This window comes from Chaetodon trifascialis, chromosome 1 (genome assembly GCF_039877785.1).
Source record: "Chaetodon trifascialis isolate fChaTrf1 chromosome 1, fChaTrf1.hap1, whole genome shotgun sequence".
Lineage (NCBI taxonomy): Eukaryota > Metazoa > Chordata > Actinopteri > Chaetodontiformes > Chaetodontidae > Chaetodon > Chaetodon trifascialis.
The window spans coordinates 4,452,523-4,471,503 of record NC_092056.1 but is presented as its reverse complement, the minus strand read 5'-3'; the positions used below and the strand labels follow the sequence as shown (position 1 = coordinate 4,471,503).

Here is an 18,981-nt window from a genome sequence, read left to right as displayed (position 1 = left end):
TGAATTGAATTGAATTGAATTGAATTGAATTGAATTGAATTGAATTGAATTGAATCACCGACGAGTGCAGCAGTGAGGTGCAAAACCCAAGAGATGCAGAGCAACCCAGTTTGTGCTGCAGCTCCATAGGAAAACAAAGTTTCACGGCATAGCTGCCGCTGGTCTTGACTGTCACTCACACATTCATTTTTTAGGATTATTTTGGGGGGATTTCTGCCTATATTGTAGTATAGTTGAGGGAGCAAGAGAGATAAGAAGGAGAGGGAATGAGGTGCAGCAAAGGGCTCCAGTTTGGTCTCAGCCTTAGTGCAGCTGTATGTGCTCTACCAGGTGAACTAGCAGGGCAGCCCAGTGAAGCACAATTTAAGTCCATCGTGTTTTCACGTATTTTCTCAGTAGGATATTACTACGTTAGTTGTATAGTAGTTGTTTTTCAGCTGCAAGTGGTTCCTGTTCACTGCAGAAAATGCTTTCAGTGACAGAAAGTAAGAGGACAGAAAAAACAAAGAGCTGCTGATTATGTGTCGCCATAAGTATTTAAAAGCTGCTGCAGAAGGTATTTCTACAGCCATCACTGATATTTGATTTTCTAATCCTGTGTCATCCCATTTGTTAATAGTTAAAATACACAACTAATTCCCAGATTTAAAAACTAAGCATATATATAACAAGGTGTATGCATATCTGCGTTCTTAATGCTCATGCGCAGTTGATCAAGTTGGACTGCGTGGCTGGCGCTCAGTTTCACTCTGCAGTTTGAGCTCGGCGAGGGTTGGACTCTCCTTTCGGTGGCATTTTGTCTTGAACAGCTGCTACATTCAGCTTCCTGCCAGCAGAGGAAACAGGCCAGAGGCAGAGAGGCCTGACAGAGAGCGACAGCGACGCTCTGTAAAAACCTTGAGCCTGATCACGTATGATTGCCCCGCTGTTTCCTGCTTACCTAAATAATTCACTCTGAGCTGTTTACTGTTTGTTCAAGTCCTCGGAAACTTCGCTGAAGTGGAGACTTGTTTTTGTGGACCCACCGGTCCCCTGATGTCTGTCCATCCATCAGTCAGTCAGTCCAATTCTCATGAACGCGATATCTCAAGAACACCTTGAGGGAATTTCTTCAAAGGACGAACTGATTAGACTTTGGCCGTTAAAGGACAAGGTCACTGCTACCTCACAACAAATACACTTACATTTACATACATACATTTCATTAAATTCCTTGAAAGTCTTGCATCATGTGAGTCTGGACAGACATGGATGTAAACTGGGAACTGACCGGTTGGCAGACGTACACAACCGTGAGGTGGTGAGTCTAGCTGGCTTTGAAATGAGTGCATCACATGAAAACTGGAGCGATGAAGTGCTGCTACTAGAGAGAGAGTGAGAGCGATGTGGAGGGGTAACCAGAGGTAAATTTATTATTCTGTCAGATCTCTCCGGCTACAATCCCAGTGAAACCACCATCGCCTCCTCCTCCATTCAGCTCCTGTAACCAAGGCAACAGGAGGGTCGAGGGGCGTCTTTCAGCGTAGTTCATACGAGCAGATGAGATATTCGTTTCTTCTGTGACTCGTATTTGATTATTTTAGTGAGCCGCTGACCTGACGGATGAAAAAATCGCTCCGATATTGTGGAGTGCCTGGAATATTTTTAGGCTGAAAAGCCCTCTCCCTCTGCTTTTTCTTGTCTTCCTATCCGGGGAGCTAATTATAGCCCAGATTATTGAATGTGAGTGCTCTCTGCAGGAGGTGTGCGTGCGTGCGTGCGTGCGTGCGTGCGTGCGTGCGTGCGTGCGTGTGTGTGTTTGGACACTGATGACTCATCCCCTTGCAGAGGCCTCACGGAGATCAGAATCCAAAATGGCTGCTTGACTGGCAAACATGAAACGGTTCTGACAGCGGCAACAACAACAAACCGCACGTGTCATTGAGTGCTGTCACTCTCAGGACATGAAACGAACTGAGTATGAGAACATTTCAGTCAAGAGTTTTTCGGAGCATCGCTTGTAGAGGAAGAGCAGACTCTGCTGGTTGGTCTCAATAATGTGTTTTCTCTCCGTCTCTCAGTCTCATGTCATTTTGCTGTTTGTTGATTGGGGATTGTCTCCCTCTAGATAAAGAGGATAAGAAAGAAAGAAAGAAAGAAAGAAAGAAAGAAAGAAAGAAAGAAAGAAAGAAAGAAAGAAAGAAAGAAAGAAAGAAAGAAAGATATTTTGTATAAACATACTTTTTATTATCACACATAGTTAATCACACTACATGCACACACGCCATGCTTCCGTGAAATTATTTTCTTCGCCTTTAACCCATCCTTGGTCCGTCCTCTGCGGCAGACCAGGAGCGGTGGGCTGCCAGCCGACTGCACCCAGGGACCCAGTTCCTTTTGTCACCATTGGTCAGGTGGTGATCTTCTTGCATGTTTTTAGTGGGGGTATATTTTATGGAGGAACATGGGGAGAACATGCAAACTCCACACAGACAGGCCTCTTTCCTCAAGCAGCAGGCACCAAAGGCATGGTGGAGGACACGCCCCCGGTGCCCACAGCGAGAATCGAACCTGGGACCTTCTGGCTGTGAGGCGACAATGTTACCATCTGTTCCATCATGCCACCAAAAAGCAGCCTGCCATGAACAAGAGCTGGACCAAAGGTATCATCAACTATTACCGTAACAAAAACGCAGGATTCACAAAAGTGGATAACTGTTTAAAGCAGTTTCATCTTGTTTAAATTGGATTGCATTGCCCCACAAATATCAAGTCCCCACAGGTAGTGTAACCCCTGCAATTCACCCACAACGCATATGACGGAGCTGATCATTGCCATTCTGGTCAATAGCTGCACTTCCACTGGGTGCGTAGCATCTCCTTGTGAGAAGCGTCCCAGAAGTGTATCTACACTCTGATCCGCGGAGAATACAACCCAAATCCATTTTTGACGGAGAGCACGTCTCCTGCAGGGTATTATTCATCAGTAATGAAGATACCAGGGTCTCCCTGGGGCTGACGACTGATTATTCTGACAGGGACAGATAATAAAGCAGGACCACCGTGTAAATAAAACTGCCAACTCAAGCTCCCTCCTGCAAATGGGCGTGCTAGCTTGCTTCATCGTCACATTTAAGTTAAGTTAAGTTAAGTTAAGGGACACTTTTCTGGCACCCTGCCCTGGACCGTCCCACCTCGCTTACAACTTTCCATATACCCCTTACATTTAAACAAAGCTACACACAGTGAATCCAGTGAACGCCATCATACAACCACTTTAAAATATCAGACAAGGATTGGAGTTAACTTGTTCCTACATTAAGTAAAAAATCTCCAGGAAGATCCTGAAGGTCACAGTGATGAGGAGGGAGGTGATGGGTGCCTCAGTGGACAGAAAGATAAAACGAAGGACTGAAATTTAAAGGGCAGCATCCAGAAACCCATTGGCTCAAGGAGAGACGCAGGCAGAGAGATGATTGGCCAGATAAAGGGCTTGGGGATTCTGACGGTTTGGGAAAGCTGAAGTGACAGAGGAGATAAGAGTGGGGAGAAGTGACGGACATTGACCAACAGAAGAATGAAGGAGGAAGGAGGGAGAAAGGACCTTGCTGAACTTCCATCAGTGCTGCATTTAGACTCTGTAAACAGGGTCTGTAGGTGGAAACCGGTGGGTTTTGAAAAGATTTTCTTTGGAGGGCGTGTAGAAAGCCTTTGTGTTTTTGTACTTGTACTGCAGTGATGAGGTTCTTTAATAGTGTCTGGACTGAGAGCTTCTCCTGCACCGCCACAAAGTGTTGCCGCCCTGTTAATGTAATATGTAAATTTGTAATTACATCCATAATTGCATAAACGTGCATTAAGTCCTCTGACGCTGTTGAACATTATGCTGAAAGCAAATCCCAGAATACTTACAGTGACTGTTTCATTAGCGTTTAATCCACACCAGATGGAGGAGCTAGTGCTAAAAAGTCAAAAGGCACAACAAATTACATCACAGTGTTTATTCTTTAACTGCTGTTTTCATGCAGGTTTTTTAACATCCACTAAGTGAAGAAATATTTTAAATATTAAGACAACCCAAGTTATCGATTAGCTATTGAATAAAGTGGAACATCTGCAGCTAAAGAGTACAATATTCATTCAGGAAATTGTTGAGGCCAAAGCAGAGCTGAAAGGAGAGTGAACGCTGCATTGTGAGTGCACTCCTTTTTTTCTTTTCTTAGTGATTTTGATTTTGCAGACTCAAGCTGTGCATGAATACAGTTACTCTCAAACAGAGGTGAGGACCAGCAAATGTCAAACAGATGGGACATGCTTTTGTCTTCTGTCATATCTCAGTTCTCATCACAGACTTTAGAGACAGGTTTATCGTTTCTTTCTATTTAGTGCACAGTGCTTGATGGAGGCCTGGGCTGATTAAAAATGTATGAGGAGGTGGTGCAGTTGGAGAACATCAAGGGGATGGGGGGGTGTAGTTGGACTCACTGTGTATACACAGAGTGGTGACCTCATCAGTGAGCTCATCATCCCAGGGGAGTTTTAGGATGTTTCTTGTCTCATCAATAATGGACAGTCACAAAGAAGGAGCATCACTCACCTCAGACAGGCGTGGTGTCTGCCTCAGCAGGGAGGGGGTTCAGGGGTTTATAGGGAGGGGTCAGAGGGCACGTGTACAGGTCAGCCTGTGCAGCATAAAATGCTTTTAAAGTTCTTCTTCTTCATTTATTTTCAACCCCAAAAAATGTTTCCAAGAAATTGTTTTTAGGAGCTCAAGAAGTTTTCCCCCATTGGAACCACAGGAACCTGGTTCCGGGTTTTTGTTCTTGTCCTGCGTAGGACAGAGCAAAACACTCATAAACAGGCAGCATTTAGATCTGAAAAGATCTTCCATATTATGCTTTTTTTCATCATTATTTTTCCTATCATGGCTCACTAATACGCCTTTTTAACTGCAGGACCATTTTAGGAGAAATGGAACTTAACCTGCATCTCTAATGGAGTAACCAGGTTCTAAATTTTGTTTCTACCCCCCCCCCACAAATCTGTGCTGTGGGTTTATTACTTCCCTATAGCCAAGGAACTATTGAAGCAGAGTTACAGCAGCAGAGCTGAACTTCACTGCTTATACAGACAGGTGTCTTCAGGTGTTTTCTATTTTCCAAGGACTAGATGGAGAGATTATATCTCCACACTGGCCTGGGAACACCTCAGGATCCCTCAGTCAGAGCTGGTTAATGTGGCCCGGGAAAGGGAAGTTTGGGGTCCCCTGCTGGAGCTGTTGCCCGCGTGACCCGACTCCGAATAAGTGGTGGGAGGGGAGATGAGATGAGATGAGATGAGATGAGATGAGATGAGATGAGATGAGATAAGATGACGTCAATCAATGTAAATCTCATGTCAGTAGGAGACCCCTGTGGCTCACCTGGTAGAGTGTGCACCATGCATGAAGGCTGAGTCCTTACCTCAGCAGCCTGGGTTTGATAAATGCTTTGATTTTGTATTACTGTCTTAAACCTTCTCAAACAAAGCTTTTTGATCTGCTACGAATTTAATTTATAGAGATTTTGCAGCTCCTCAGATGCAGTGGAAGCACAAACATGAGTTCACTACAGTGACTTTTATTTCCAGAGTTTAGTTTCTGGTTGAACAGACTCATTTATCGAGGACAGAAGATGATGTCTTTCCAAAAGGATCAGAATCAGTGAGCACATGGCCGTCGTTATGAAGGGTTAATGTGGAGCAGTCCAGAATGAAACATAAAGAGATTTGACGTTCCTCAGAGACATGAAATGACAACATGCATTACCACAACCACTCTGTGTGTGCGTGTGTGTGTGTGTGTGTGTGTGTGTGTGTGTGAGAGAGAGAGAGAGAGAGAGAGAGAGAGAGAGAGAGAGAGAGAGAGAGAGAGAGAGAGAGAGAGAGAGAGAGAGAGAGGTGAGTGCTTCTGTGTACATTTGCAGGGGTGAATGGATTTGATTAGCAGTCATTTTGTCGTGTACAGATGGTTGAAAAAGTCATGTCGGCGGGGGCGGGGGGGGGTCAGATAGAGTGGGCAATAACATTAAGTGACTGTAGAAACACACACATGACCCCAATGCTGTGCAGTTTCTACACACACACACACACACACACATAAACTAATCTGAAAGGTTCAAGCCTCGTTATCTTGTCTCGACTGCCCTCTATTGTCACACTGTGTTAAGTGGACAGATGTGGAGGAGGCAACATAACATCACAAAACAGAAGTCAAGTCAACATGCAGAGGGATCGAAATGTCATTTCTCACAGTCCCACCGTGTGTGCAAAACTAAAAAGATAAAAACAAGACAAAAATATAAAACAAGAGAGCAAGTATTTAAAAACACACACATGACATGTTTCTCTCACCTTCTGCACGTCAGAGCTGAAAATACATGTAACACAGTGTCAATCTGTGCACGCGCACACACACACACTGCCCCCATGGATACTGCTCACGACATCTCATCCACACATGATAACAGCTGAGCTGAGAAAATAAGACAGCAAGTATTTCAAAAACACATACAGGGGTTCAAAAGTACTAGAAATCTAAAGTTTCAGGATAAATAGCAACCAGATACATGTAGTGCAAATACAGCGGGTCCATACTGCAAGAGCAGAGAGCAGCACACGTCACACGTGCTTCAACACACAGACCTGCATTGCTGCCTGAGTATTTCTGGTTGTTTTGCCTTCATAAGGGTGCTAACGGAGGCTGCTTCCCCTTTATTTTATATGCAGTCCATCATTAAGTCCTGTGAGTTATAAATCACCATGAATACAAGTTATTCAAAACAACTCTCCTATGTAGTCTGAACATTGTCTAAGATTATACATTTTTTAGAATTAAGATACAGTATACATCCTGTTTATGAAACATTGTTTCTCTTAATTTTATGATTCTGAAAAAAGTTTAGATACATTCTATATGAAATACACTCTGTGCGTGCGTGCGTGCGTGCGTGCGTGCGTGCGTGCGTGTGTGCCCATGTATTGTTGTGGGAACATAAATCTGTTTACACAGTCACATTGTGGGGTATTGGCTTTGGGTATATTGCCAATAGAAATCACTGATTGTATTTAAATTTTACACAGAGAGGAAGAGAGAGGGAGAGACAGTGAGAGAGTGAGTGAGTTAGAGAGAAAGAGGAAACTATACAACTGAGAGCTGAGGCACATGGGGGGGGTCCGGCAAAACGCATACAAGAGACCTATTGCCATGGCAACAGTGTTTCTCTCACCTTCTGCATATGTCAGAGCTGAAAATAAATCTAACACAGTGTCGATCTGTGCGCGTGCGCACACACACACACACACACACACACACACACACACACACACACACACACACACACACACTGCCCCCATGGATACGGCTCACGTCATCTCATCCACACATAGTAACAGCTGAGCGGAGGCTGCTTCATCGACAAGCGAGAGAAGCCCTTTGTATCTGTTTCGAGCGTCATCCATCACATGTGTTGTTGTTTACGGATGTTACTAAACAATCAGCAACATTAGCATTAGCGCTAACATCCACCTGGTGAATTTGAGTCCAGTGTTAGTTCTTATTTCAGAGAAACTCTTTAGCAGTCTGACGTTCCCTTTCTTTACAAGCTAGCTGTGTCAGTCTGCTGCTTGATGCTAGGCGGACACACTTATCAATGCTACCTGCTGCAGCTAGTTTTTGAGCCAGGAAATCAAAACAATGAACTGAATGAACTGAACTACCATCCCTGTAGTAATCATTTGTGAGTGTGAGGAGTCCATTTCATGTTATTCGACACATTTATCTCCTGATTAGTGTATCTTACGGAGTCTTTCTGGAAGCACCGTGTTGTTTGCTTCCTAAAAAGGATAACTGGCCACCGATTTTCAACATACAAGCCCACCTTGTGTATCCAAAAATGTGTTACTATTCATATTATGTCACCTTGCTCTGAGCTAATTTTGACGCTGATGGAATTGGAGGTAGTCAAAAGTCCAGTGCGTCCCTGATACAGAGCACCTTGTGCACTGGTATGAGACACCGAGGGGCTGACGAAATGTCGGTATTTGATAACCTGGGAATGAGACAGATTTACAAGACATCGTCTAGATTTTTTTATAATTAAAAAGCAATGTATGTATATTGTTAACTGTATTAATTGTTTTGGTTCTTAATTTTTTACCAGCAGGTAGATCTAGGCACAGGTGTTGAGTCATTTATCAGTTTCAGTCTTGTGTTCTTGTATCTGACCTGTTGGCTGCATGATTTCTCTACTCGAGCTGCTCTGATTGGACGAGAGCCGAGCATCACGGCTTCTTCGGGGCAGCTGCATCTCCTCTGCCTCCTCATCGTCACTGAGCCACTTGTCTCCTAGCAACAGGGGCTGGGGCTCTCTTAAAGGGGCCAGTCATAATTGAGGTCATAAAGCATGAGAGGAAAAGCAGAAGCCTGCAGCATTAGCAGGTATCGCTCTTCAGCAGGTGCAAAGGTGAACAGGAGGAGAGAGAGGAGAGAAAAGGGGAGAAAAATGACGTCGGGAGAGTCGCTGTGCTGTAATTACAGATGCAGAGACACACCGTGGTGTCACGTGACAGAGCTGAAAACACAGGAGGAGGAGGATGGGAGACAAAAGCATCTTCTGATAGCTCATCAGATAGGGGTGTCATTATGGATACTTGCAGGGTGGATGGCATAGATGGGCAGAAGTGGCAGGTGGATGGATGAATGTACGGATAGATGCATGACTGATGGATGGAAGCACGGCTACATAGACATGGATGGATAGACGGTTGGACAGAGGGATGGGTGTATGGATGGATAGAGAGGAGATGGATGGATGGATGGATGGATGGATGGATGGATGGATGGTGGAAGCAATCAGAAAAAATTCAATAGAAAAATGTAAGATTTAAATGGAAAGTTTGAATGCAAACAATGTTACAGAAACGTAAAGTTTCAACATATATGTGGTTTGCATAAAGGTACAATACCAACATTTAGTCCAATGGGCTTATTACGGTCAATGACATCAATATCCGTGCATGACAGCTACTGTGTAGTTAAATTTGGGCAACTCATGACAAGATCCTTGTCGTGACGGAGACCTAAGAAAGCTGACTGATTGTTTTCCAGAGGAAACAAAGTCAAACATTGTACCTTCATAAACAGCGCATTATTTATTGTTTTGATCCTGAATGTTGGCACTGGTGTAAATCCTTTCCTGTCCTGCAGAATCATCCAGTTTGAAAGTAATCTCTGGACTGTCATACTGGTCCTTCAGTGCAACATTAAAGGCTTTAAAACTAGGGCAGTAAACAAGAAAAGCAAAAGCCTGAAGGGGCAGGAGACCAGCCAAACAGCAGAACTCTGCATACAAATCATTTCTGTGTCCTGACAATTATTGACTTTTTCTTATGTCTGAGCATCCACTTTTTTCTTTTTAAATGTTTTTTTGTATTGAGTTTAAGTGCAGTTCTTGAACAGGAATGCAGCCACACAAATGCTTCTCATTGTTGTCCCTGTTCACAGGTTTCTAGGCTTTTAGTAAATCATTAGAGCAGCCCCCTCTCAAATACACACAAGCCTCTTTCTTGAGAGAGAGAGAGACAGAGACCCCTGGATATCTGTGATCGGTGTTTCGCTGCATACAAATGTGCTTGAAGGCAACACTTAGCCGATGGAATTGGATTAACCTCCATTCCATTCATCTGTGAGTTGGCTTACTGTCTGTAGCTGTGCGCACACATGTTAATACCCACTCTGCTTCTTATACAAAGGAAAACACATACAGCATAATAATCTGAAAAATACACCAACATGCAGCAGGAATGGAGGTATTTGCATGATTAAATAAACACATGCTCTCTATTGTAATCAAGGTTTAAATACCCTATACATGACAACTTTGGCTTCACTCCTGGAAACAGATCTTGAAGATATGAGTGCTGTTCAGTAAATGGATGGAAAATGTGGGTTAATTTTAAAGGAGTGTAGTTTACCTCACAGCTCTGCTATCACAGATCTCTCCTGAAATAGACTCCAGACTGTGTTGAATGTGTTATCGTGGCAGCTGAGTGTTAACACAAGCGTTACGTTGTTGATCGCCTGTCTCTGGATCAGCTCTGGCGCAGATGTTAAAGATGGTTTTCTTTCCCACGTTAGTTTGATCCCTGATCACCACTGAATTGGAGCTCTTACGCACTTGCTGGCTAACTCATTTTCCAATCAGGATTTTACTGATAAGGCTGCACGGTGGCACAGCAGGTAGTGCGCGTGCCTCACAGCAGGAAGGTCACCGGTTCGATTCCCGTGTCGGGCCTGTGAAGTTTGCATGTTCTTCCCGTGCATGCGTGGGTTCTCTCCGGGCACTCCGGCTTCCTCCCACAGACCAAAAACATGCTCATTATGTTAATTGGTGACTCTAAATTGTCCCTAGGTGTGAGTGTGAGTGTGAATGGTTGTCTGTCTTGTGTGTCGCCCTGCGATCGACTGGCGACCGGCCCAGGGTGTACCCCTTTAGATACTGGGTTATGGGTCCTGGGATGTTGATATATTCTGATTATACTTGCAAGTTTATTTTTCAACCAAAATCACATCAAGGGGAAAAGCCTAGCAGTAATAAGCTTTCGTTTGACACTAAAATCAGACTGATGAAGATTTTTCAGCTTTAGAAGCTTGTTAAGTCAAAGTGACTCTAACTTGATGCATAATTCTGTCAGATTTCTTTCATTTCGCTCGTGTTGTGGTCCTTAGGAGGAGAGCTTAAGACTTTGGTGTTGTGCATATGTGTGTGAACATTACTGTATCCTATCCTTGTGTGTTTGCGACCGGTCTGTTTACACTTGTAGAGCAAAGAGGAAGCTAAGGACTGTAATAGGCTTAGCAGTGTCTCTGGTGTCCATGTCAAAGCGTCTACATCAGCCGTCAGGAGTTACCGTGTGCTCTGTGTGTGTAGCTGCAGGGATAGTGATGCGAAGTGAAGCAGACTGTACTGTCCCAGTGACCTTTGACTTACTGTCTCTCACTTGCTTTGACTTCAGTGGTGATTTTAAAGGCAGCCAAAGTGAATCTCATCGCAAAATGAAACAACTGCTCTGAGTTTTTAAGCAGCTAGTCGCCTCGTGAAATATGTGGAGAAGGGATTGTTGTCTAAATCTCCTCTTTGAATCTTAGCCCTGACTGGTTTACATGCTAACAACTGTAGCACCTTGTCGCATTTTGTTAAAGCTGAGGAAATAAGAGGTTGTATTGTGGTACATGGACGCCAAACTTGTCAAGAAAAGACTTCCAAGTTAAGGCATATACTGAAGTATAGCACAGTACTATGGTTGTTTACTTAAAATAATAAATCATAGTAATGATTCTTGGTCATAATTAGATTATTGTCCCACATTTTCTCATAATTCAGGATTCATCAGTTCCCCTTGCACTGTGATCATTGACTCCACATTTGTCGAGTGGAAGCCGCAGACAGAATTGTAGTCATGTGTCAATAGTTGCTTTTTTTCCACCTTGCAGCGATGATGGTGCTTTATCTCCCCCTGTTGTTTGTTGTTTGTTGACAGTATTGCTGCTGGGTATCAAACAAGTTGACAGCATCCTCAAGGGACCATGACTGTAAGAAGCAAGTTTTATGGTATCCAATAATTATCCAGATATTTCCCACTGAAACGTGAAGGTCAACTCCACAGTGGCATTGGATGAAAAGTCAAGGAACCACCAAATTCAGTAGGGTTTATCCTCTGGGTACCATGAATGTCTGTACAAGAGGTTCAGGGTTAGGGTCTATTCAGAGTTGCTGAGATATTTCAGTCTGGTGTGGCTAGCATTGCTAACAACTAGCCCCCAAAAAGCAATAAGCATGGATAAGACTGACATAGCTGTACAGCTCCCAACATCTCGCGAATATTTCTTTATCAACATCATGCATATTTGGTAAGCTCTGCTAGCAACAAACCACTACCACAGCTCATCTGTCAAGTGATGTCAAATGGGCTGGACACAGTATGTCAGTCACTACTGATTGGTTAAGGCAAAATCACAACCTCTGCAAGAGAAACTGATATGAACACAGTGTCAGACTGAAGGAAATGAAAGTGGATGAAAATGAAATGGCAGTTCAGCGTGATTATCAGACCAGGTGAGACCTTTAAGAAACTGAAAGTGAAGAGCCTTCATTCACACCTCATTATGAAGGTAAATGCTGCCATGCAGGGAAGCAGATGCCAGAGATAGTCTCCATCTCTCTGCTCTGTGCTTTAAGCAGCTCAGCGTTGGCACTCAGAGCTCCACAGGCTGTCGACAGAGCAGCTTCTAATTGGTCGGCTCAGTCTCCTCATCCCATCCACACACACACACACACACTCTCTGTCTCTCTCTGTCTTTCTCTGCCTTGACTGACGGTGTGTTTCCTCCAATCCCTGCAGGGCCATGTGAGGCGAGGAACCAATAGCATGTCGGGGAGGGCAGAGCTGGGCGCCGTCGGCCAGCTCCAGGCAGAGATGCTGCATTTGGAACTCATCGACGGCGCTGACAGTTACCGCGGTGATAAAGAGTCCTCGAAGGCATCCGCCATCGCACCCCCGCCGGTCATCAAGGACCCTGCAGCACCTGTTACCATGGATACCTACCGGCCCAAGAGACCCACGACCCTTAACCTCTTCCCGATTGTGCCGCGCACACAGGTAGAGCCTGAATAACCTTATTCAAAACACACACGCACACACACACACAGTTTGTGGCAGATGACAGTATGCTGATCAGATTGATCTGCAGAGAGGAGTTTCACTGAAGAAGATTTCATCATCCGTCTGTCTGTGTGTCCCTGTCTGGTTTCCTCCTCACACACAAATATGACTCTAAAAAATGTAATCCGAGCTGACAACCTGCGTGACATCACCACTGGATTCACTACAGTTGCTTCTGTGACAGGATGTGTTTACTGGACCGAACAATAGCCTCAATTGTCAAGACACAGAGACACTGACATTTTTTCTCCTTGGTGCCCGTCTCTGTTTGAGTTTGAGTGCTGCTCGAGCTCGTGACTGTGTGTGTGTTGTGGTGCTTCAGTCTTTGTGAGGACCAGCATCAGATTTAAACCTCAAGAGGGATGAAATTTTGTCTTCAGATGGCTGTTTGAGGGTTTATTTTTATGCTTAAGTTCTGAATTGAGTTTATGTTAGTATTAGATAATCAGCAGGATCAATAAGGGTCCTCAGAAGCATAGACAGAAAAACATGAGTGTGTGTGTTTGGATGAGGATGTGAGTATTCATCACTGCCTCATGTGTGTCCGTCCACCTCATCATACAGCAGAGCTCTGGTCCATGTTTTCCTCCACTAAATGCACAATATTACTGGTGTGTGTCGTTTGTAACCGCTCTCGACACATGGAAGCGTTTTCTGGCCTGACGTCCACACCTGCAGGACAACATGGTGTCCATGCCTTCTGAAGACATTACAAATCACTGCAGAAAAGAAATCAGTTTCAAGTGGACAACGCTACAGTCAGGGTTTGGTCAAGTTTAGGCACATCGTGGTTAAAACGTCTACTTTGTCAGTGTCAGGGGAGCTTTGTCACCTGACGCTCCAGATGGTTTGTTCCACAGAACCATCTGGGAAGTCGTCCATTAAAGCTGCTCGGAAAAAAGGCTTTCAGAAAAATACTTGGCAGGTGATTGGATGAACCATCTGTCTATTAAGGCCTAATGTCAACCAATCAGACCAAAGAAGCAACTCTTCTTTACCGAAGCCAGTCGAGAAAAGAGCAAGAACATCTTTTCCGTGGAGAAAAGCCTTCAGTGCTGTTCTAAAATAACTGATGCTACAGCAGCATCAACGCTAACCTCTTTTTGAGCAGCCATTTTTGATTTCAAAAGAACAGTCGCGCTTTTGTCACACCTAAACCTGTAGCTACCAGTAGTTCCACACTGGAGGCTGATTGGTCTGAACAGCTGTGCCTCGGCCACAAGCTTATAACTTGAAGCCTGGTGTCATGTGATCTTGTGGGATCACATGATCTTGCGAGTCCAGCTGCCTTGCAATGTAAGGAGCTTTCTTGTCAGGGTTAGGGGACAATTGTGGTCATGAAAAACAATGTTGATGCTGATTTGAAGTGGGAAATGAACAGCGGTCCCCACCTGGTCCTCCTCCCTAGACTGGCTTTGTCGCTCCATAGCACCACCTGCTTTCCTGCTTTCCACTCATCATAATTACTGCAGCCAGTCATCGTTCTTTGGGGTGACAGTTCCCAATGTCTTACCCAGCAAAATACACCACATGTGCACACAGTGACAAAAAGGAGTCATTGTACTGTCCTGTAAAATAGGTCAAAGAATAATTCAAGTTTATCATAATAATATTTTGTCCAACAAAGTAATTTCTGAGCTCTCCAAAACAGAGTCAAGCATAGCAGAGAATCTGAACTGTCAGCTGTGATCGCTGATAAGTCAGCAAACATTTGCCGACACATTCAGCAGAGCAGTATTTTGGAGTCAAGTGTCCACCTGATGAATGCAGGACTAATGCTCACTCTCAGGCCTGGCTTGGCCTCCACCAACTCCTGGGACGAATATCTGGCTCTTAAGCCGCGAGATGTTCCAGCACCATCTTGGTGGTTCATCTTTTTACGCCAAAACAGCTGCCTGCTGCTGCCAGAAAGGAGTTTAATGAGAGAAATTGGAGTAAATCATACCATAAATATGCTTTAAAACCAAAACTATATGCTAAAGGAGGCCTAAAAGCTCTGTGGAGCAGCACAGCTGGTGATAATTTCATACCCATTTATGCACTTAAATTTCCACAAAGGATGCTCTTTGATGCCTGCCAGGTTCAGAAGTGTGGATGCCTGTATGCTGATACTCTTGTTATGTAACATATAAAGTAATGTGTATGTTAGTGACTTTTCCTGTGGCTCTAACACACACACACACACACACACACACACACACACACACACACACACACACACACACACACACACACACAGACTCCACCGTGCAGGCTGTCAACATGATCAACCAAGCAGCTCTATATTGGTCTGCGCTTTGTTCTTTGCCCAGTTTCTGTGAGGTGGAAACAAGCCTAATGTTCTCTCTGCTGTGCCTTTGTTCTCTCAGTGTGTGTGTGTGTGTGTGTGTGTGTGTGTGTGTGTGTGTGTGTGTGTGTGTGTGTGTGTGTGTGTGTGTGTGTGTGTGTGTGTGTGTGAGAGACCTTGTTTTTCCACCGAAGGTGCAGAGTCTGAAAACTTTGTGGGGACCAAAATGCTAAACCCTCTAATGTAAATCATTCAATTTAAAGGTTACAGCCTGGGTCAAGGTTAGGGTTAGGTTCAGGTAATTTAGGGTTGGGCTAGTAGTGGTTATGGTGAGGGCAAGTCTACAGGAAATGAGCTGAAGTCTTTGTAACGTCCCCACAAGTGATGGAAAGAAATGTGCGTGTGTGGGTGGGTGGGTGCGTGTTTGAGCTGTCAGGACTGTAAAGTATAAAGGAAATAATTGCTCTGAAACATTTTGCTTCCTGAGAAGTCTTCCTGTCTCCTGGGTCTTTGCCCACCAGCTTCATACGTGAGGTAGAAGAGAGAAAACATGGATCAAAACCTGACTTGAAATATTTCAGCTTCAATAGGCGACGGTTTCCTGTACGTGGCCTTTGCATAAACTGTGAAGACGTGAAGCGACACACCGCATCTCGTTAACACAACACCCATCAGCAGCAGATCTTGGAGTCGTTCTCTGGACTTTAATGCATTTGTGTTGCTCGGTCATATTCATGGATGTGTATGGATTTAATGTGAGGATTGAGCTTTATGCTTCGTGCTGCGGCCTTCAGCTATAAATCATTACCTTTAATTTTCCACTCAGGCCCAAAAGCTCAAAAGGTCAGAGAAGTAATCAGCGCAGTGAACTGTTGAGAAACGTTCATGGACATTTGGTACATATGAAATGAGGACAGCGTCGAGATTAGAGATCTGCTTTTTAGGAGTTTAATGAGTAAAACATGTCTTTATTCTGCTGCCGTACAGTGGAGCAAAATTCCCACAAATCTTACTTTAGTAACACCTTCAGTGTCCTTGAAGTAGTCGTAGTATAGTATACTCTTTTCATATCGTGAGGAGGAGTGTGGTGGAATGTTGTAGTTTGCTATTTATTGAACTCGACTCGACCACTTCGTCAAGTGATCCAGCAAATGGTGTCCTACATTTCCCAGAATGCCTTTTGACGACCCCAGTGTCTGTGGCCCTGCTGCGGAATGTGCACAAAACATAAAAAGTCTTTCAAGTCAAGATAAGAGAATAATCTCACAACAAAGCCAAAGACATTTTTTCCTCTGCTCTCAGATCAAATGCAGAGGTTTGCAAGACCTTACAGCAACATAAACTAACCAGCACACCTATAACTGAGACACTGAGACACTTCAACAGCTCCACCAGCTCCACCAGCTCCACCAGCTCCACCAGCTCCAGCTGACAGCAGAAACTGAGGTTTAGTCAGGCGGTGCAGACAAAGCTCAGATGAGATGAGATAGATGTGTGCTGATGATCTCCAGGCAGTTTTTCTGTGTACAATAAGAAGAGAGAGAGAGAGAGAGAGAGGCAGCGGACTGTGCGACTGTTTCCAGGTCAGTGCATCTGTGAAAATGAAAAATATACATTTAGCTCTGCATCATTTGGCAGTGAGCGACAGAGTTCTGTGGGTGAACAGACGCAGCTCTGAACACTGATCGTGGCTCGAGCAGTGAAGCTTTAAAAGGGAATATTTTTAGATCAATAATCTGCTGAGCGCCGCCGTTTTGTGCTAGAGATTTACAAGATGAGAAACCCCGTGAAGCCTCAAACTGTGACACTGAAACAGTTTACAAGGCCACTGGGAATCGTATCCCAGTAGTCTTGTATTTGTATTTGTATAAATATGCACAGTCTGACTTCCTGGTTCAACATAAACGAGCCTGAACGACAGCAGAGGAAAGTGCATGTAGTGTGTGTTTGTGTTTGTGTGTGTGTTTGTGTGTGTGTGTGTGTGTGTGTGTGTGTGTGTGTGTGTGTGTGTGTGTTGCCCTCAGCCAAACAGCTGACAAAGTCATGTGTTATCAGTGCCACTTCCATGTGGTTATTAATACACACACACACACGCGCGCACACACTCGTGGTGTGTGAGTCACTTCCCTGAGCAGTGATCTTTTTGTCCCTGAGATAAAACGAGCCTCTGCTCCTCAGATCGATGCTGCTGTCTCCCACCTGCTGGTTCACTCGTTACCACGGTAACAGCTCAGTCTTCTCCCCATACACGTAGATGGGAGGTGAGTCATGGTGCGTGGCGGCGGGTGGACGGAGGAGGAGGAGGACGCGGTCTTATTTTGGACAACACGTCGCCGTCACAGGAGTTTCCAGTCGTCTGTTGAAACCTCCCTTTTCCATCGCTGAGTCTGTCGTCTCTTTTCCACCACTCAGCCTCAAACCTCAGTCCTCTGCTGACTGAAAACTGCCTTCAAATGTTGGCCAGATTTGTGTTTGTGTCCACCTGGGGAATCTAAGCTCAATATTTACTCTCTTTTAGCTTGTTTTTGTCACCACCACTGAGAGAGGTGGCTCTTCAGCTGCTAAGTGCCTCTACTTTCAGCTCTTTGTTACGGTGTTACTTACAGAGGGTTTTTAGAGATATTTGCTGAAAAGAGTCACCTGCTGCAGCTGAGAAAGCTGTGAGTGGACTACAACTGTGAAGTTGTTGGTCAGACTGCTAAAAAATGTATAGCTCTGCAAGGCAGCTGCACATTTGGGTGATGAGATCAGCCCTTTTTCGTGTTGATACAGACATTGTTGTGCTAATGCCAAAACTCATGTACCAAAGCTTGAATCATTTCAAATGATACCCAGCCTTTGTCTTATCTGTCTCTCTCGTGGCCTGAGATGTGACTTTTTAGAGCATTTTGAAGAATAAATGAAAATAAAATGTGTCTTCAGTGGTTAAGTCTAAAAATCAAAGAGTAGCCACGCCCAGCAGTGATGTCACTGTGTACTGACCACGCCCTGCGGTGCTCCCCTACATCACTGCAGCGAGGTGAGACCATTTCCAGCTGCTGCTGAGCTGCTCTTTGAATGGCATTATTCACTGATTGCACTCTGTTGATTCATACGATACTCATCTGTCATCTTTTCCTTGAAAACAGTCGCACTTTTTGGGGGGTTTCTCATTTTCATTTCTACAGAAGAATAAGAGCAATTCAGTCCTGTAGTTTTTTGTGTTAACTGACCTTTTAAGTGAATTTGAAAGAAGGTAAAAGGCTCTTGAGAAGTATCATCAAACCTTCTATCAAGAACTCCCCAAAAACAGCCTAAATACTCCCCCTATGTGTGTGAGTGTGTGTCTGTGTGTGTGTTCCCACTAGGTTCTGTAAAAGGCCTGGTTCCCTTTAAATGCACACCACGGAGCACAGACAAAAGAATCCCTGCTCATTCAACAGAATAAAAGCTTTGTGTGTGTGTGTGTGTGTGTGTGTGTGTGTGTGTGTGTGTGTGTGTGTGTGTGTGTGTGTGTGTGTGTGTGTGTGTGTGTGTGTGTGTGTGTGAACTAAGAGAGAGAGAGAGAGAGAGAGAGAGAGATAGACAAAAAGTTGTGTACATTGAGGTTGAGGATCCAGAACTCGGTGACCAAACCTCTCCCTCTCTCTCCCTCTCTCTCCCTCTCTGCCCCTCTCTCGCTTTTTTCTCTCTCTCCATCTCTTTTTCTTCCTCGCCACTTCTTCCTCTTCTCCTCCTCTTCTGCATCATTTCCACAGGACACACTGAACAACAACTCCTTTGGAAAGAAGTACAGTTGGCAGGAGAAGGTTTCGGGCTCGTCCTCGCCTCTTAAAACAGGTGAGCTGTCCTTTCCCGCAGATGAAAAGCTGATATTTTATCGGAAGCGTGTGATTTGCCCGTTGTGTCTAATCTTCCTCATCCTGGTGCTACAAACGCAGCAGCTGAACGTCTGTGTGATTTGCATGGAGTCTGGC

At 44.5% G+C, this 18,981-nt stretch overlaps 1 protein-coding gene across 5 annotated transcripts in view; it reads left to right on the top strand.

The window, feature by feature from the left end:
- Nucleotides 1-18,981, top strand: part of mapk8ip1b (mitogen-activated protein kinase 8 interacting protein 1b) — a 52,280-nt gene that overhangs the window by 18,220 nt on the left and 15,079 nt on the right. For all 5 annotated transcript variants that reach the window (XM_070985298.1, XM_070985212.1, XM_070985133.1 and 2 more), the window contains exons 3-4: nucleotides 12,418-12,675; nucleotides 18,763-18,844. In XM_070985298.1, coding sequence (XP_070841399.1) covers nucleotides 12,418-12,675; nucleotides 18,763-18,844 — 340 coding nt within the window. The remainder of the gene's footprint in view (nucleotides 1-12,417; nucleotides 12,676-18,762; nucleotides 18,845-18,981) is intronic.